The sequence below is a fragment of the Dasypus novemcinctus genome, chromosome 31 (assembly GCF_030445035.2).
Source record: "Dasypus novemcinctus isolate mDasNov1 chromosome 31, mDasNov1.1.hap2, whole genome shotgun sequence".
NCBI lineage: Eukaryota > Metazoa > Chordata > Mammalia > Cingulata > Dasypodidae > Dasypus > Dasypus novemcinctus.
This window is the reverse complement of record NC_080703.1, coordinates 21,310,352-21,331,133: the sequence shown is the minus strand read 5'-3', so window position 1 is coordinate 21,331,133 and position 20,782 is coordinate 21,310,352. Positions and strand designations below refer to the sequence as shown.

Genomic DNA, 20,782 nt, shown 5'->3' with positions numbered 1-20,782 from the left:
ATTCTTCAGGTACTGAGAACAGGGAGAATTTTTGAAAGAAAACATTGATGGAGGCTGGCAGGGAACCGGTTATTTTCATCCCATGTTCCCCCTGAAAGTGCTTTCTGTTTTGTGAATTTTCTATTCCACATTTCCCCCTCATCTTACAAAGTTCCTGTCACAGATTAGCTATTTCATTTTTGCCTTCTGGATCCACTTACCTTCTTAAATTTTCATGAAATGAAAGAAAAATTTTAGTAAGTAAAATTGAAGCAAAACCCAGAATTTTCTGTGTACCTTCTGTACCATTTTGCTGGTGAGTGTTTCTATGAGAAATGCTTACTTCTAGAATCTCAACAGTCCCTCATTTGTTTAAAATGAATTTATTAACAAAGCTACTGCTTATGTCTGTGAGATTTTATCATGACTTGAAAAATCACATTGCATAATGACATGAAATTAGGGATTATTTCTACTGCCCATGATTTATGTCCCCTTCTCATATCCATAGCCCATGAGAATCTTAGGGTATTTTAATGATGCATTATTTCCATCTGCAGAAAAAATTGAAAACATTAATGAAGCTACTCTTTAAGCAGATTGGAAACCAATGAAAATGCAAATTTCATCAACTTGCTTAATAAAATGTGTGCAATTTTGCACAATCCTTTGAGATGCTCTTCAAAATTCACTTTTGGCTATTGGGTCTCTTGCAATATAGTCATGCTCTTTATGTTCAAATTTTGAACAAACCTGTTCTTTCACCTACAGAGCTTTTTTGTATTTCCATTGATCCCCTTAGAAAGTTCCATGTCAGTAGAGTGTTTCCACTGTTGTTATTTTCACAAGCTTTTCTACATGAAAAAGATTAAAGAACTCTTTCCTCTGCCCATGAAGGTTAAACTCACTGGATAAAAATCTCACCATAAGTTAACAGGGTAATTTCTGTGATTTCTGTGCTGTCTGCCAAAAACCTTGGCAAATTTGAAGGGGAGGAAATATATTCAGACAAGTCTAATCATCCCAGGTCACCTATGCACATGAAGGTGGAAAATTAATTGATAAGTAGCTTCTTTGGGGCTATGTGCATTTTTCCATGGCCCAATTATTGAATGCTGAAGGGAGCGCAAAATCCTTCAGTGGGAGTTGTATTTAGGAGCAATCAAGATCATAATTATTCCCAACATTCATTCATAGTTGATTTGGGTCAGGAAAACTTATCTTCCTCTTCTCCTCCTAAGAGAAGCTCACAGTTATATTTTACAGCATGCTTTTCTAGTTGTTTCTCCTTCACCGGCAGAGGCGTCATGGGACATTCCTAGTTTGGCCTTTCTGTTTGTAACATGTGGGTCATGTGTGATGCATTATCTGTCTGTACATCACTGAGGTATTTGTGGCATTCGTGTGAGGCAACGAGCTTAAGGGAAAGGGTCAACAAGAAGGGTCCTGTGTAGACGACTCTTCCAAGAAAGGCCCTGCTCTGAGCCTGCACCGTTCAGGCAACGTAACACTGTCCCTGTGCCTCTTTCTGCTGGGTCTGCTCCAGAGGCAACAGAGACAGCTCGGGGAGAACATCTGGGAGTCGACAGAGCAGCTCGGAGAATGAACTCAAGTGGTCCGACCACCAAAGGGCCTGGAGCAGCACAGACTCTGACAGTTCCAACCGCAACCTGAAGCCCACCATGACCAAGACAGCGAGTTTTGGGGGCATCACGGTGCTGACCAGAGGTGACAGCACGTCCAGTAGCAGGAGCACCGGGAAGCTGTCCAAAGCAGGTAGCTAGTACTGAATGGGTTTGTGTCTTGTGGCATTTTCTGGATTCTACCAAAGTCATAGGGTCAGAGTTCCCTCTGACTTCAGTTGAGTAGTGATCAGGGTGGTAATAAATTAATAAACGGGAACTCAAAGGTGGGATTAAAATTCCACTGCTGTCACTTGCTAGCTGCCTGTGTAGATCAATTTATTAACCTCTCTAATCCTTATCTATAAAATATAGGTAATAGTAGAATATTACTCCCTTCCACCTCAACAGTCTATTGTGAATTTAAATTAGATCGTTTCTATAAAAGTGATTACCATGACATCCAGCACATGGCAGCTATTTGGCAAATGCTAGTTATTATTTTTAATAGTATGATTTAATCTCTTAAAACCTCACTGTAAGGTAAGTGTAATATTAACAGCTTGGACTCCTGCTTTGGCATGCTGTTAGTATGATCCAGGGCAAGTTATTGAACCTATTTGTGCCTTGGTTTGGTTTCCTAATCTAAGACGTGGAAAGAGTAAAAGTACCAATATTATGGGGTTATTGTGAAGATTAAATGAGTTAATACAGCTAAAGCAATTCAAAGAATGCCCAGCAAATTATAAGCCCTTGAAAAACTATTTCTTTTATTTTCACTATTGTCCTTTAATGTTTTCTTCCCTGCTTTGCAGATGAGGAAAGTGAGCCTTAGAGAGGTTTAGAGATTCCAAGTGCATCTTTATTTTTGCTGTTATTTTTCTTCTAAGTGAATAGCTATGTCTTGAAGTAGGTAGTTCAGATTTGCATGGAAAGTCTTTGGGAGGTGAGTGATGATGAGAGACTTAACAGAACCATCAATGCAAAACAACCCTCCTGACACATGGCACGCAGGATGCATACAAGCCTGCAAAAGACCCCTCCTGGTCTACCATTCCTTGCCCATTGGGCTCCCAAGAATCCCTCAGCATTGTCTTCAAATTATTTCAAATGTTTGCCATTAAAATGCCTCAGAAAATCCCACAAAGGTGACCGTAGCACTCCATGAGTTAAACTTTATGGTTTAGGTCATGGTTTTTGTTTTGTCTTGGCTGTGTTTCTGCTTCATGAAGACTGGAGCCCATGACTCTCAACTAGGGTGGGAGTTGAGAGCTGTGATTCAGTGACCCCACCTGGGTGCCAACTGGCCTAGTGGGTGTCTTCATGGGGAATGGGTATGTTCGTGGGGTGCAGGTGTGGAGAACAGGGAAGTGAAGGCCAGGCCAGAGTTTGGGGTTCTGAATAGAAGACACCAGTCTGATTTCAGCCATAGGCTCTGATCCTGAACACTTTCCCAACCAAGCCCCAGGCTCATTCTAGGGGAGACTGTGAAAAATCTGAACTTCTTGTGCTGATGGTTTAACATGATTATATTGTTAGCAAATGATTCCTAAAAATTTATTTTATGTTTTCCTACATAGTCAGGAAATAGTATTTTGTCAGAGCCATTATTCTATACACACACACACACACACACACACACACACACACACACACAATAGCTTCTTGGAAAGATTCAGGCAGGCTTACCCTACTTTCCTGTAATCTTTTTTCACCAGTTGGTGGATTCTTGATTTCTTACTCTAATGAATTGCTCTCCTATCCTACTGTTGCTACAACTGAAGTCAAGAAAATACACTGTGGTACACTTGAGCTGCTATAAACTAAGAAAGGTTAAATAGTTTTAAATCCCCTTAAAATGCTGAAACCAAGTACCTTAAATGGTGCACTTAAAAATTCCAACGTGCCAAAAGAGCTCTTAAGATTTTTAAATTAATCATCGTTCTCCATGCAGCCAGCCCCCAATCACTCCCAAAGCAAACCTCTTTGGGAAATACTTAAAACACTTCAAGAATGCTAAAATGCCATGTTCTCTGAAGAATGATTAGAAATTGTAAGAGCTTCACATATTTTCCCCCTTTTAATCTAACTCTTCATTTGAAAGCTTGTCAAGGTACAGGTATGGAAAGGAAGAAAAAAAAATTAAAGGAGATGAAGATAGGATGTCAAAACAAACTTACAATTTCCCAGGAAGCTTTTGTGAAGCAAAGCTGTCAGTTTGCTGTCATAGGGCATCAGAACAGCACAAGTTTTCCATTTTTTTCACCTCATTGTTCACAGTGGAATTGCAAACTTTTTTTTTTTTTTTGACCTTTCAAAAACCAAGTCTGGAATTGTGACATTTAAGTTACTCCTCCTTTGATTACATAGGTTCTTCTTTAAATCGATAGTAATGAGACTCTTTTCCATGTTAGAAACAGCTTTCCTACATTTTGGTCAAAGCATCTTCCTGAAGTCTGAGTGTGCATGCACTTTCTTTTGAGGCTACCCTGTGCCTTCCTCTTTCTCCCAAGCACTGAGTTCAGTAATTGTCACCTCAGAGATACCAAGCACACACTTAAGGAGAGGCTGCCACTGTATCATCCTGGTGAAAAGCCCTCGGAAGGTGCTTCTCCTGCATCCTCAGCTACTTCGTGCTAGTGCCACTGTGGTTGAGAAATAAGAGTACCACATCTATTTCTTCCCATACTGTCCAAATGACCTGCTTTTTACTATTTTCCCTCCCTTTTGATCTCCAGGGCAGAGTTTCTCGACTTTAGCCAGCATCAGATTCACCTGAAGCTTATTAAAGCGCAGATCACTGGATGCCACCCTCAGAGTTGCTGATTCACTGTGTCTGGGTGGGGCCTGAGAATGTGCATTCCTGATAAGTTTCCAAGGGAGGCTGGAGCTGCTGGTCTGGAGACCACACTTTGAAAACAATTGCTCTAGAGAAATATGACCTTCTTTGGTTCCATTTAATAGTTTTGGGTGCCGTAGCATTTTGTTTTCTGGATACAATGTTGTTTTTGGTATTATCTTCCATGTCTACACCGTGGGGTATTTTTGGAGCACCCCATCTTCCCACCACTTCTTTACTCTCACAACTGTGCTACTGGTGTTGTCTTCCTCCTTGAAGTTTTGAACGCATTCGTTTATTCCACTGAGTCCTGATTCTGAAAATGTTTTCCTGAATTATTAATTCAAGAACAAATATGGTGACAGGGGCCTTACTCACCATTTAGTCAGGTGCCTTTATTTTACCAAGACGTATATTGAGGGTGAAAATATCATCACTTCCCAAAGGCGGCAGAGTTAGTAAGTGGCAGAGCTAGAAGCAAACTCCAGGTGAAGAGCTCACCTAGTCCAAGGGAATCTGGCCCTATCCTTTCTCTCCTGCCCCTCCCCTTTTGCTTTGCCTTGTGACCTCTTTTCCAATCTTTTCCCATTTTGCCCACCCCTCCCTTTTTGTCTTTATTCCTCTCTTCAGTTCATCAGAATCATTCACCCAGCCACTCAGAATCTTCTTCCTGCCCTCCCCTCAACTGCTCTTGAGGGTCCAGGTTCAGCTTCTGAGCATCCCACTGTGGGCAGCATCTGACCTCTGCTCAGCACCTCCTAGCACTTGACCTTAAGCCTGGTTAGGGTCCCTGCCCCTCCCAGTCCTCATGTGAAAATCACTAGGGTAAACATATGACCCGCACGCTTGGAGAGTGACCCTTGGAGTATCTTGCCTGGATTTGAACTCCACAACACTGAGTGAGCTTGGGAAATGGATGTAATATCTCTGAGCATGAGTTCTCATCTTCAAAATGACGTTGCTGTGAAAACTGGATCGGATAATCTGTATAGTGTGATTAGCACAGTCTCTGTCAGATGTATTTTTTAAAAGAAAACTATATTTGCCATTCTTATTAAGTCCCTGAGGAAAAGGAAACTAGGGCACTTTTAACTCATACATCATAAAGTTCTCAAATATCAATTTTAATTTTTTAAAAACTTTAAGTACTTTGAATGCTGTTTATAATGATTGCTAGCATTCATTTTTGATCAAGTAGTTCAGTAATACTGGCTATGTGCAGAATATTACTCTACATGATTCTAGGTTATTGATGTTTGCAGGCTGGCCGTAAGTCAGCCACCTGGTTAGAAAGACCAGTTATTAAGCCACTGATTGCTAAGCCACTACCCAGGAGGTTTCACATCTCCCTCGTTGCAAGTGTTGAGAATTTAAGCCAAATTATGTTTCCTTCCTTCCTTTAACCTGCGGAATCAAATGTTTTGCATTGTTTCTTTGCTCTGATTACACTAGTATTTTTTTTTTTATATCTGATAGAAGGGAATGATGTTGCAAATCCATGATAAATGGCCATCTGCCTAAAGATGAATCACTCTTTGGTTTTGACTGTGGCACTTCAGTGTATGTATGATCCCCCCGTCTTCCTAACATACACCTTGCCAGCCCTAGCTCACACCTCAAGTCAGAGTTAGGATATGTCCAGTTAGCCCCATCTCTTTCTCACTGTCTAACCCCTCTGAATGGAGATGAGCTGAAGCATTTCTTGCATGTTATAAGATGTCTGGGGGCAGGTGTATTGTTGTATTTTCACCGTCTACAACCAGTTGTTGACCATACTGGTGCCACACTTGGACTTGTGGCATCAAATTATACACAACATGTCCAAAAACAAACAGTACAATTTGCATTGGGGCCGTGATTTCAGATTCATAATGTCAGCAACATGGTCTCAAAACTCCCCTGAGCAGGGGAATCATTTTCCATTTTCCTTTAACAACCCTTTATTTCCTCCCCAACCTTCTTCAAAGCCCAGTCAGCATTCTGAGCCATTTAGGTGGAATATCCTGAACTAGCCTATGTGTTGGAGAAGTCAACAGCCCACTCACATCCCTATGCTTTTACTCTCCTGTGTCATCTGAAAAATGCTTGCTCATTATCTAGGATCAAGCCCTCCTAGGCCCACCTCTTGACCATATGAATATGAGTTCTGCAAGTAAGGAAAATACAGTACTGTATCTTAAGCACTTTACCCATCATCGTTTTGTCATGTAGTATGTGCTAGTCCCTTTACCTGATTCCTTAAGTCCTCTTTTTAAAAGTCCTTACTTTCTAAAGTCAATGTTATTTCACCATTTCGCAAAAGGGAGCTAATACTCAATGAACTAAAGTTGTCCCTGGTCAGAAAGTTGAAAGAGTCGAATCCTGATTGAGGCTTTATCTCCCTGACTTTCAGTCCTGTAAACATTTTCAACCAACAGCACTCCTTGGAAGAGATTCGCTTTTGATTTTGAAGTTTTTTTTTCACTCACGTATGCTATGCTTCTGGTAGGAATGATCCAGTTCTTCTAACATCTAGGGGAAAAGATTGTTTCTGAGCATGCCCCCTCAAAACTCAGCTTTATGGGTGTTGGAGAACCAGTACTTTAGAAAACTATGTGCTTGATCACCACCTCACAAGTCTCCTTCTTAGACTGAAAGCTCTTTAGTCACGCTCTCAGCCATTTTATTCTCACCATTCCAGGTCAGTAAGACATTTCTATGACATTGATTACTTGGGGAGTTGGGAGTGTTCATTCACTGAGTTCAGAGCCTTAGGGTACTATTTCCAATTTATCAACCTAGTGGCACATGAGAAGGCTGAAAGAGAGAGCATCCACCTTAATCCCTTTTTTTTTCCCCTAGAAAATTGACACATCTGAAAAATACGTAGTAAAGGTTTCAATAAAGCGTGAGCCCGAAGTGTGGGAGAGCGCATTAGTTAATCTCATCCTACAGCATACACCTCAAGGCTTTCAACAATGAATTGGGTGAAAGTAAGCTTTTAGACTTAGCGCCGTGCTTTCTCTCCTCCTCTTTGTGTTGAACGATTTGTCAATCTGCATCTGTGGCAGGTTCGGAGTCTTCCAGCAGCGCAGGCTCCTCTGGATCGCTGTCCCGCACCCATCCACCTCTCCAGAGCGCATCCCTGGTCTCAGGCGTGGCAGTCAGCTCTTCAGGCTGTGTGCCCTATCCAGAGAACGGAATGGGGGGCCAGGTCGCTCCCAGCAGCACCAGCTACATCCTCCTCCCATTTGAAGCGCCAACAGGCATCCCGCCCGGAAGCATCCTTCTTAATCCACACACAGGTTAGTTTACTACAGCTGCTTTGACAGGCACACGAGCTCGGAGGTTGGTCCTTATGTTTGATGTGTTGAATTTGCCAGTGAGATTCCTGAAAATGCAAGAGCAGGAGAGCTTGTTTGCTGCATGAAATGTGGTGAAGGGAAGAGCAAATATCTAAGTCTATATATCTGTATCTGTATATCTCTGTCTTTTATCTCTGGGTCTATCTGTATCATCTACATCTATAGCTATGTCTGTCTATACCCATTCCCATACCCCTACCCATTCCCATACAGATAAGGATATAGTTACTGATAGAGCAATTTCCCAGAAACTTACACTTTCCTCTCTGTCCTTTCTTCCCTGTCCATACTGTCTATTATGTCTTCCCATGAGCTGAAATCAGAGTCCACAGTGTGATGAACTGGACTGAATTAATTAAGATGCTGTCTTTCCCAGAATAAACCCCTGGTTAGCTTGCATTGGGGCAGAAGTATTTTTGTATCCAAAGAGATTTCAGGAATTTGAGGTATCAGTTGGAACACATGGTGGATTCTTAACTACAGAAACAACTTTCTTGTCTTAGCACATCATGCAACGCCTACTGAAGAAGAGGGAATAGCAGTGGGGAAGAGGATACAGAGGACAAATTCTTAGGGATTTTAGGTTTAGACTAGCTTTGGCCAGGTTTGGAAAATTAATTACCCCATTACTATGGTTTCTGCAATAACAAATAGCCATTAGTTACTTGTTTTTTAATTGCTCTAGTGGATCAATTAACTTCCACACTGATTCCAAGGATCCAGAGCATAGAGCCTAACATCAGCAAATAGACTGGAGAACATCTCCTTCCTAGGGAAAACTTCTCCACTGGGGATGGGTCTCTTCAACCCCAAAGGCCATTGAGTAGTATATAGAGTCATGTTTGTTTATCAGGTCTGGAGAGGGAGGGGTGCTGCTGTCATCTAGCAGGCAGAGGCCAGAGATGTGCTAAATTCCCTGCAGCCCAAATAGCAGGAGTGCTGAGGTTGAGAAACACTGGTTTCAAAGGCTTGATATTAACTGGTCTCTTCTTAAGAGGCCTGTCCATCTTAGTGATTGGGGAAGAACATGGAATTGGGTCCCAGTACTTCTGAGGTTTGGTTTAGATCCTTCCAGTGTATTCCTTCAACTTTCTATGCTTGAAAATGTAAAGCTGCATGAGAATCTCATAAACGCGATCTGACTCAGTCTTCCCACATCCATAATGCTACTAGTAACTAGGAAATCCAGAGAAACATCCAAACGATAGTAAAATAGTTCCTTGAATAATTGCCACATTTTCCTGAAAACATATGGCACATTCTCAAGGCCTGGTATTTGATTGAGACATTCTGAAATTGTCATGAGCTTGAGGGGAAAAGAAGGCATAATCCTTTTATTGAAAACCATTTGAAAGCTTCAGATTAGATTCTTCTAAGGAAAATATTGAATCGGTTCTTTTTTTAATTTTATTTTATTTGGATGTGTGTAAATGCCATAAAGGAAATGAATAGACGGCCAGGACCATATTCATTACTCTGGGCACTGATCAAAATAGGAACTAACTGTTGGCTTAAATTTTTTACTTTTTGAAAAGTTCTTTCACTTTTAATTGAGATGGAAGAGGGCTTGCAGACAAGAGCACACACTAAGCATCTGCTTTCTGATTGTTTTTTTAAAATTAGAGAAGTTGTAGATTTACAGAAAAATGAGCGATGGTTTTGAGCAGTGTGTTAGCAAAATTGCAGTGTTTCAAAAATGCTCAACAGAATATTTTTAGAGTATAATAGAGGAATATTACTTTTAATGATAGCATAACTGTGCATGTGAATGTGTATATTATGATCTATAATCTTGCTTCTAGAAAAAGAAATAAAGTGCTGTCTTAAGCCACATCCTCATTCTTATTCATTGAACTGCGTCATTTAAAGTCATTATAAAAATATCTTCTTTGAAAAGGGATCCCAACTAAGGAAAATAATCTAATAATTCTATTGAACAACTTCTCCATGCCCATTTCTCTGATCTGAAAAGTGACAGGCAGTAAAATTTCCCTAGACAAGAAAGAGTTTTAATATATTGTATACTGTTGTTGAGTGGTGGAAGATAAGGTGAATTATTATATTCACATTGGATTAAATGAACATGTATTTGTTTTTGTAATTGAGTATATATACACATCAATGTAATTAAGCATATATGTACGTATCTGTGATGTTTATGTATGTGTGTGTATATCTATTTTGCTATCAATCTTTATATCTCTTATATGACTTCTGTTGCAATGGGAAATTTCATCTTTTGGGCTGGTACTCACCCTTTTTCTTTCTGCTGTGAATTCCTGGAATCTATACCCCTTACATTTTCTTAAATACCCTTCTGCCAGGTACATGGCAGAAATGGTTTGGTGTTAGGAACGAAGAACATAGGAGTACTTTGCTTCCGTGTAAATTGCTCTTCCATAAGTGTATTTCCTGTTACCAGCACATTTAACAGCTGTTTGTGGGGAAGGGCCATATTTGTTGTTGTTGTTATTCGTTACCCCAGAGTGGATAACAAAGTTTTTGTCACTCTGCAGGAGCCTAGTAACTACATTGGATAATTATTGATATAACATCTACTATACATTATTAATACTGGTTTGGCTAGTAGAGTAGTGTTTTGTTGGTTTTGTTTGGTTTTAACCTGATGCCATATTTTTGAGCGTATGGCTCATGTAAAAAACTACAATTGATGTAATATCTTTCATAAGCAAGAATAAGACAAGCAATGATTTCAAAACGCTAAGGGAACTGCCAGTCATGTACCTACTAAATGAGAGGACAGAATTTCCTTCGTCAGCACAAGTGACTTGTGCCTTACTAAGTACAACATATTTGGCCCACATATACTCTTGCAGCTCCCAAACACAACCACAACTGTTGATTTTGTCCAACCTCAGATTTAACTCTCAGCTGGTCCGTTTGCGCTGCTCAACCATCTTGCCCGCTCTTACTCTGCTTCTGAGGCACCTGCTTGAGTGAGTTGCCACAGAGGCAAGGCAAGTATGGACTTTTGGGTTTGATCTTCCTGGGGCTCTCTGAAGCCCAGCTCCCTTTTCAGAAGAAAGCTCATTTCTGTTGAGCTACTGTCTTTCAACCCCGTGCTATCCTGTGATGCCAACAGGCATTGGTGTCCCTTATGAACGCATTAATGTTGCCCGGATATGTTGTGTTGCCGTTTTCGCTTTGCCTTCATCTAGGGCAAATTCATGAGTGTGTAATGTAAGTATTTGGCATCTGCAGGAACCTCAATCTGAGCAGCCTGCCAGGGCTGGTCTCTTTCAAATGTTCTTGATGGGCTTCCCTAATGCTATACTATTTTAACAGCACTTCTATCATCTACTTATCCAGTGCGTTCACCATTTCCTTAAATGTTCGATGGAATTTTTGTGTTTTGTCTATAAACATTTCTTTGCAATGCCTGAGCTAACCCATCATCAGTAGCTTCCTTATAATTTGAATATCACCTTCTAAGGACTGGGAGAGGAAAACCTCTTTCTACCAGCCCCCTTTTCTCTCATTTTAAATAAGCCTTTCAGGAATAAATACTGTGCCCTTGATACTTTTCTCTTCCCTGGCTTACCTCTGTCATCACACTCTTTGCTTCTGCCAACACACATGCCAGGGCCTGCTGGGAGAGCTGGTGCCGTTTCTGACACAAAAACTTCTTCCAGGCTGAATAAGCCTAAGGCCAGCCAATCTTTTCTTTTCCCTTCGGAGCTCAGCAGCTGTCATTCAAACTAATTGCTTGTACTCAGCTGTAATTGCATCTGGATTGGTGGAAATCACAGAACATAGAGGAGGCAGTCCTTCCCTGACTTGGAAACCAATAGTCACTGTCCTAGGTCTCTCAGGAAACTGTTTTTGTTCTTTTCCCTGGCATCTGTCTTACTTCTTTCATTTTCCTCAGTTCATTCTCACCACCTCTCCTTGGTAAGCATAAAATCAGTCTTGCATATTCTCTTCTCTTTCCAGAAGCTCTTGCCATCTCTCTCTGCTTAATTGAATTCTTCGCGCTTTTCATAGGCAATTATTTGGAAACATCTCTTTCTTCTAGTTGACAGTGCATTAATCATGTTTCATATAGAGAATTGAGAATTTATCGAAAAGGGCACCTGAATATTTTGGGGTTGTATTTTTCACCCTAATTATAGCTAGTTTTTCCCACTCCTTGTGGCTCATTGGGGTCAATTGAAAGTAACAGAATAACATAGTAAAAATCCTTTTCTTTCTGCTTTCCATTGTGTGTGTATGTGGAAGAGAGAAAGAGCATGCACAGAGTGAAGCTGATTTTGAAATTATTTCAGATGGAGATGTGTATTTGCTACTGTAGTTTTTGTTTTTTGTTTTTTTTAATATTTGGCAAACCAAAATTTCCCTTGCCTTTCTAAAATCCAAGAAAAAACCTGGAAAGAACTAAAGACTAGGAGATTAAATGTGTTAATGGACTTTGGTTTTTTGAAAACTGTAGCATTTTTTTCATTCTTTCCCAAATTGTTGGTTGTGGTTGGTGGAGTGGGGAAGGAATATGGTTTGTCCATTTTGAATCCAGTAGAAAGTTAGTTAAAAAAAAGGAAATGAATTAAAAACAATAAAATGTAGCTAAAATTAGATGAGTGATAGGAAAACAAGTGCCTAGAGTAAGAACAACATTTAAAAAAAACACACAAAAACTAGATTCTGGCCTTGTTCTGTGCATGTACTCCTGGTACATTGGCTTTTCCATCACTGTACATTGTCATTGGTTACAATTCCATTATTAGCACTTCCTCAGTTCTGGCAGGTATATTAATGAATATGCAGCATTTGAGATTTCTTGCTGCATGCATACAGATATATTTGGCTCAGAATTTGGTAATAATGGGAATGCTTGCCTCCCACTGCATTTCCCAGCTGAGCTGAAATCAAGTCCATGGCTCTCTATAAACGTTTTATACGACTACAAATCTCAGCATTTTCTCCCAAACCTGTCTCACTTTACTTTCTTAATTTGTTTCTAGTTAGCTGACATGCATGACCTGCACAGATCCATGGGCCTTTCTCAAGAACAGGATATAGGGCATTTCTCATCTCCAGTAGTTTTCCTCATACCCCATCATATGTAACACTATTCTGACTTGTATTGCCATTGGTCAGTTTTGCCTGGTCTTGAATGTACTATAAATAGGAATGAAGATTTTACAGGGATCTGCTAGTTAAGGTAAAATATCGACTGTGCTCAGGGAATGGGGCTTTCCATGGACCTCTGGAAGTGTTCAGTCTCCTCTGTGGCCTGAGCTAGGGAGGGAGGGAGGCATCGCTTCCAGTTAAGATGCCACAGACCCTGTTGTCTTAGCAAGAGTCAGTAGTTTCTCTTAGAGAGATCGTTTTTCAGTTCATTTGGAGGCTGTGATTAAGTTCCAGGCTTCCGAAATGCTGAGTGTTAGTTGCTTTGCCAGTGTCTTGACTGTTCTATGGAAGAGTGAGTTCTCCAAGTCCCTCACTTCCCCATTCTGGAAATTCATCCTGAACATTTACTTTCTTTTGGACACTTGGTTAGTCATGACTTCATCCCTCAAACTGTGTTAAAAGAGAATACTTAAATCCAGAACACTATTTTCATCTGAATTTTACTGTTAGTATAACAGTAGTACTAGCATATGGATACAATACATAAATCATATAGAGGATATAAAATGACAAGTAAACGTCTCCCCTCAACATCTGTCAACAATACCATAACCTTACATCATTAATATTTATAATGTTAGCATTCTGTTTTACAATAATACTTTTATAAATAGTATTTAATTTGAGAGCGAGTTATCCCCTGAAAAGATATAATTTAAAAATTAATATATTCCGATTTTCAAGGTCAAGCAAAGGCTGTTTTCTTAGATTCTGTTGCTTGGTCATAATTGCACAATGTTTTAGTTTTTTGTATAGTATTTTCACTTCCTTTGGGATTTCAAATATTCCTCTTTTTCTGTTGACAAAAGTACCTGTTTCTCGCTCTAATAAAATAAACTTTCTCGGTCAGACTTTCTGTTGAAAGTTTTAATTTACATTCAGCTGCTACAACATTGTCATCTGGGATTTCTTTTCATTCCTGTTCTGGTTTTTTCCTAGTGATTCTTAATTACATCTCACTTCCTTGACCTTGTTTTCTTGTTTGTAAAGTGGAAATGATAGTACATAATTATAGGGTTTTCAGAAGAGCTGAGATCTTAAGTGTAGGGGCCTGTATTGGTGCCTGCCACATTGAAAGTTGGTTTGTTCTCTCCTTTTCCTTCCACTCCCTCCTTTTTTCCTCCCATTTTGTTTGCTGCCCTTCACTCTCTCCTTTCTGTTCCTTATTACTATGTTTTATCCAGTGGGCCTTCATTTCCCCTTCTGAAACAAAGGTTGATAAGACTTTGCATCTTCATAGTCTAGATGAGACTCAAAGGATCTGATTTGTAACTATAGAAAACTCAAGTATAAAGCAATACTTTCCTTACTAGTAATAAGAGTGAAGATGCCATTATTTCATAGGTCAAACTAATGCATATTAGCTTTATGAATTCAACATGACTCTACTGAGCTTATTATGCATCGCCTTTAAATTCTAAAACCCTGTATTCCCCTGGTTGTGTCTTTTTAGACAAGCAACTGAATGGGTGTTCTGTGGAATATACACATTTTTGGAACTGATATTTTCTGAATTGGGGACAAGGCTTAGTGGAAAGCGAAATGAATGTCCTGTAAATGTAGCCAGAGTTGGGTCAATGGAAAACAGCCATTACCTTTCCGTGTATGTTCTCACCCGAGGCTGTGAGGTGCAGGGCAAGGAAACATATGGCTTTGTGAAGCTTGTTTCTCCACGGGCTTCCTCCACCGACTGCCACTGAGGGTTGGTAAATCTAGAAGTTTGTGGATTTATTGGCAGCTCCTTAAATTGTTCTGGGCTTTCCTTTGCTACCCGGCTTAACTGATGGGTCACCAACGGTGTGTTCTTCACCTTGTGAAGGTTTTGGCATCTTGGCTTTCAACTGCCCTCCCCTTTACTTTCTGAGTATCTACCAGAGTGGTTCCTTCTGCCAAAGGAGAAAGTGAGATGCTCGCCCAGACCAAGCTCTGATTCCATTGCAGGTCAGCCGTTTGTGAATCCCGATGGGACACCTGCAATATACAACCCACCCAGCAGTCAGCAGCCCCTGCCAAGTGCGCTGGTGGGGCAGTCCCAGCAGCAGCCCCAGCAGCAGCCCTCTCCGCAGCCTCAGCAGCAAGTCCAGCCCCAGCAGCCACAAATGGCAGGTGCACTGGTCCCTCAGGTAAGGAGCCAGCTGGAAGCCAGGGTGGTGGAGTACCCAAAGATGAAAGCCGCATGGTCCTCCGAGCGGAAGTTCAGCAGGGAGAGGGTGCGTTTTTCATTGGTGTCTGCCCCCATACACTGGAGCCTCAGAAATGAAATCCTGGCAGCCTAGAATATCTGGGTACAGCTTGACAGGGTTTCATCCGAATCCTCAAGTTCAGATGGGGATGAGTGTCTCATCCAGTGACTTGCCCGGTGAAGGCGTGGTATAGAGAAGAATGAATGACAGCTTTCTCTAGGTCTTCATATTGCTTTTACACAAGAAAGAAACCTCTGTTTTGGAGCCTAGAATCATAATCCCCTCCAGGCCAGGAGACCATGTGCCTCATCTCGGTCGCCCTCTTCCCATCCCAGACCAAGTCTCATGCCCGAGGGTCAGTATGGAGCTTTTTATCAATGGGAAGACTAGAACTCAGTTCATCCAAGGCTGGCCCGGTTGTCCACATACCCCTTATAGAGATGCAGAGCTGCCCTCCTTGGAGTTACATGTGGAGAAAGTCCACAGGGTCCTCAAGTGCCCGGGTAGGCTGTCAGAACAAACCTCCTTTTTATTGTTTTTCTTACATATTAGTCACTAGGCAATATGTTTGGACCCAGAAAATCTGTGCACCAACACCACCATCAAAAATAGAACAGCAGCCTCTCAAAGGAACCCTCTTTAGCCTGGCAGCGAGCACCAGTTTGTGTTCACATGAAGGAAATGAGCCTCCCTCAAGGCTCTCTGACTCTGGGCTGCAGGAACTGGGCTCTGAGTTGGTCTCTGGAGAGCACTGAACCAGGAGGACCGACCTGTAAGGGGCAGTGGAGGCTTCCGGTCAGATAACCTTCCTGTAATGTTTTAACTGCTGGTGGTTACCTGTCACCTGATGAGCTCTTTCTTTCCTCCAGTCTGTCCAGGGGCTGCAGGCTTCCTCCCAGTCAGTGCAATATCCAGCCGTCTCTTTTCCTCCCCAGCATCTCCTGCCTGTGTCTCCAACGCAGCACTTCCCTGTGGTACTGTATTATACGTGTGTGACTTTCCCCGGGGAGAGCAGATTCCCTGGCTTTCCTCCATTCTCGTGCGGGGTCGGCTGACGCCCGGCAGGTGCGCTGTGCTCTAAGCAGGGGCTGTGTGCACGTGTCATTCTCCGGCGGTGCAGCCCGTCTCTGCAAAACGATGGTTTCCTCCGGTCTTCTGTTGCCCATTTAGCACTTCTGTTGGCTAGGTCCCTTGTGAGAGATTACCAGCTGAGCAGGACTTGAATGCCTTCAGAGTTAGAAGGCAGGAAGGGAGAGGCTGGTGAATTTGATGTGAGGACTTAGGAAATATCTCCAAACAGTGTTGGGGTAGCCATTATCACCCTGCTTCTGATGTCCGTCTTCCCATAGTGTCCAGGTACCAATCCCTTTCACTTTTCAAATGTAATTAGTTATACTGGGTAAAAGTTTCAAGTGTGGGTAATGCCCCTAAGTTTCAGGCCAGGCCAGTGAACAAATACTCTAATGTAGGCAGTGAAATCCCACCTGGCCTGCCGGTGACACCAGTCCTGGCTCCGTGTTTCTCTGCAGCAGCAGTGGGTGGCAGTGAGCATGATTCTGTGGCTGCCAGCAGGCCCAGCTGGCTCTTCAGAAAGGGGGGCCACCAGATACCACCGTGAGGGGCCCGAGCCCTCAGCGAAAAGACAAGACGAGCTTTCCTTGAAAGGGGAGAATTGGGTCAAATCGTCCACCAGTTCCAATCCTCGGGATGATTAAAACCCGATTCTTCCGGTTTACGTGCTGACCTGAGAATACCTTTCTTTTCCTTTTCGGCAAACTGAACGCACATGCGACCCGTGTCTGCCTCGATGTGCCTCTCCCGTTCCCAGGCCGATCTCGCTGACTTCGTGCATCCCTCTGGCTTGCAGAGAGAAGACGTGGCGACTCAGTTCAGCCAGATAAACCTGAGCCGGCAGTCCTCAGGGGAGACCCCCGAGCCCCCGTCGGGTCCCGTGTACCCGTCCTCCCTCCTGCCACAGCCAGCCCAACAGCCCAGCTTTATCATCGCCTCTTCCGGCCAGCAGCTTCCTCCGGGGGGCTTCTCAGGCTCTGGACCTCCCATCTCCCAGCAAGTCCTCCAGCCCCCTCCCCCACCACAGGGATTTGTGCAGCAGCCTCCACCTGCACAGGTAGGCGTGCCTTCCCCCACCCCTGGGACCCAACAGCTGGTCTGAGGTCCAGTCTGACTTCCGTTCTCCATGCCAGCCTTTGCCAGGTCCACAATCTGAAGGGCCCTTCCGGCTCAGGCTGATCGTCCCGCTCCCAGAACCTGATCTGTGCTTCTGTCCAGCAGCACATGCAAAGCCCCGGAGCACGGAAAGTAAACCTAAGGGGAGGATCCCATTTTCCAGGCCGTTGATGCGGATCCCATAGGCTAGAGCTCCCTCCAGTGATGACCCGCTCACTGGACTGCCTAGGAATGCCCTTGGGGAAGGAAAAGGCCAGCAGCCAGGGGACTTGCAGTCTTCTCTGGCTGCAGCTCAGGAATTGTGCTCTTTCCTTTCTTATCCATTCATAGGCATTTTCTGGAGTTAATCGGTGCTGCAGGCAGGAGTTCCTCTATGAATATAAAGGAGGAAAGTAAGCCGATCTCCAGTGTCCTTTGCTTTCCCTAGGGGGAGGCAGAGCTCACGCATGCTCTCAGAGGTAGCCATTAATCATATTTAATTGACTTGAGCATGTAAGACATCACAGATCACTGATTTTTACTGTCTTCTCAAAGACTGATTATGTGTTACTGTTCGCCACCAAACGTCTCACATGCTCCCCTGGGGATCTCTTGCAGAATATTGGAAGTGATTACTGTCAAGATGTAAAATGCACAGAGGCAGTTTCTGGTCCATTTTCAAGGCACACATATCCAAAGCAAATTCCATCCTAATTATGAAGTATTGCATTGGACGAGCTGTTTAAAGTGCAGTGTCACCGTTGTGTCATTTGTTTCGCTGTCTTCTCATCTTGAATAAATTATTTTCTTTTCAAGCCACACAAAACCCTCTACCATGAAATGATTTTCACTCAGTTGTTCATTTTCTTTGGAGTGATTTAATAGTTCATCTTCAGTTGCCGTCTCTATGATATCTTTTTGCTCATAGACTTTAAGTAGATGTGAAAAACGATTTTAAGTTACGGAGTAAAGATCTTCATTAATATGTGAATTATTTTACTAAAAAAATTAAACACCTCAAATTTAATTATTTGAAAAAATAGTTTCATTCACTTAGCCTAAATAACGTTTAAGGGTTCTTACCCATTTCTGCCATCAAAAAGACTTGACAAAATATTTAATCGAAGTGTTAAAAAAATGTCCTTTCCTGATGAAGAAATTTCAATATTAATGCACTGTAGAAGTAAAGACAATTTAGAATTCCTGGTGTGTCTGCAACAGAAATGCCTTCATTTCCTCTTTAACTGATTTGAAATTAGAAAAGGGGGGAAAGGAGAGAGACAAGCAAACATACTGATGTTCCTAGCTCAAGATCAGTCTGAATCTGTAAATTTCTTTTTTTAAAGAATCATAGATAATGATATAGGCTATAATCCCAAGTGACTTTCAGTTTAGTAAACATTTAAAAATCGGGTAAGTCTATTATTGAACTATGAAAAGAACTCATTTGAGATTCTACCTGTGGATATTTGGAAATATGTTATAATTATGCAGGAAATGAGTCCATTTAATATCCTTGAGATCAGTTTTGTCTGACGTGTCATTTATGCTTTCTCAATGCCCACTGGAAAGATAAAACTAGAAACAATTGGGCAGGGAAAAGAGGGATTTGGACAAGGGAAGTGGGGAAGTACTCGTTTTATTTTATTTTTTATAGTTTCTTCTAGCTTATATTAAGTCCTTTCATTGCCTAATTCACTCACTTTTTGATTCTCTATATGTTAGTATAGTTTGCTAAAAATATACATTTCCTGCTTTGGGGGCTGCCCTTACTCTTTTTTTTTTTTCATTTTTTTTTATTGACTTTGTAATAATATTACATTAAGAATATATATATGAGGTCCCATTCAACCCCACCCCCCCACCCCACCTCTGCCCCCCCAGCAACACTCGTTCCCATCATCATGACACATACATTGCATTTGGTAAGTACATCTTTGGGCACCTCTGCACCTCATGGTCAATGATCCACATCATGGCCCATACTCTCCCCCATTCCATCCAGTGGGCCCTGTGAGGATTTACAATGTCTGGTGATTGCCCCTGAAGCACCATCCAGGGCAGCTCCATGTCCCAAAGACGCCTCCACCTCTCATCTCTTCCTGCCTTTCCCCATACCCATCAGCCACCATGTAGACTTTTCCCAATCCAATGCCACCTCTTCTATGTGGACATTGGATTGGTTATGTCCATTGCACCTCTATGTCAAGAGGAGGCTCAGATTCCACATGGATGCTGGATGCAATCCTCCCACTTTCAGTTGTAATCACTCTAGGCTCCATGGTGTGGTGGTTGTTTTCTTCCTTCTCTCCTTTCCCTTCTGACCTTTCGCACTGATCCTTAAAGAGATTCCGCTTAGCCCAGCTCAGCTTCCCTCCTCTATGGGGGAGAATGAGGATGGGCCAGGGACCCATTTGTATCATATGGTAGGTGGCCAAAATTCCTAAGTCCTGGCTGATGTACCTTTGAGAGGTGCTGAACCGAAGGGGCTATGGGAGAAAGTGGGTAAATAAATGAAGATGATTCTGTTTGGGCAGTCCTCTAGCATGCATCTCAGGAACTGGAACTGAAAATCAAAACAGTAAAAGTTTAGTCCTAAAAATGGAGACTCACTCTCTCCCTTTTTAAAACAAGGAGTGTACTTTATATCCAGATCATTGCTACCCATCAAGAAATTTTCAAGTGTTTGAACTCTACTCCTCACCCTTGCGGATATTTTCATGCTTCCTATATTGAATGCAGGAAGGGAGTCAAGGTTTGGATAACACATTTGTCAGCTTACATCTAATCAAGGCATAATCTTTCCCAAAGGAACAAAATGCTATTCTTCCTAAAAGGCAGATGGATGAATCAGATAGTTGTTACTATTCTCAATATTAGGATGCATCTGATGTATAATGACAGTAAACATTAATAGCATGGCAATTTGCCAGAATGCAACGAAAACCTATTATTATTCCAGAATTATTTGTACATTTATTTTTATAAACTTCCTTACAAAGGAAAAGAGTAATGATAAGAGCATACGACTATAAACTACTTATACTATAAACAATTACACATACCATATACTATAATAATTTATAAATCAGTTGCCAGGTACCGACCCCTGTTTGCTTTGAACTAAATTCAGTCTCTTACCCTGTAATATCCATATTGTTAGATAATCAGAATTCTAATTCATAATGATTCTAGGGGATTGCACAATGAACAAATCCACCAAGACTAATTTACCTTTTGTTCCTACTTTATCCTAAGGCAGGAAAATATGCTGTATATGTTTCAACAGCAATTTTGATATGCAAACGGTGTTTCCTATTTCACATGAGTAAATCAGAAAATAAAACAGCCTGATAACCATGGCTCCCTGATGCCTAGTAATTTTATTCTGCATATGTTATATCTGTTGGCTGTTGACTGGGGTGCCTATCTTTTCACTTTAACGATGGTAGGACAAAAGCCTGGGGATAGAAAATAATTAAGAGTGATAAGAAAACAGCC

The 20,782-nt window shown here is 41.8% G+C and overlaps 1 protein-coding gene across 50 annotated transcripts in view; it reads left to right on the top strand.

The window, feature by feature from the left end:
• Positions 1-20,782, top strand: part of ARPP21 (cAMP regulated phosphoprotein 21) — a 156,669-nt gene that overhangs the window by 80,826 nt on the left and 55,061 nt on the right. For 14 of the 50 annotated variants that reach the window (XM_058290709.1, XM_058290717.1, XM_058290707.1 and 11 more), the window contains 5 exons: positions 1,526-1,755; positions 7,491-7,724; positions 14,874-15,055; positions 15,985-16,089; positions 16,983-17,243. In XM_058290709.1, the coding sequence (XP_058146692.1) occupies positions 1,526-1,755; positions 7,491-7,724; positions 14,874-15,055; positions 15,985-16,089; positions 16,983-17,243 (1,012 nt within the window). Of the gene's footprint in view, positions 1-1,525; positions 1,759-7,490; positions 7,725-14,873; positions 15,056-15,984; positions 16,090-16,943; positions 17,244-20,782 lie in introns of all 50 variants that reach the window. The other 36 variants (XM_004471135.4, XM_058290698.2, XM_012530090.4 and 33 more) reach the window with 5 other exon arrangements.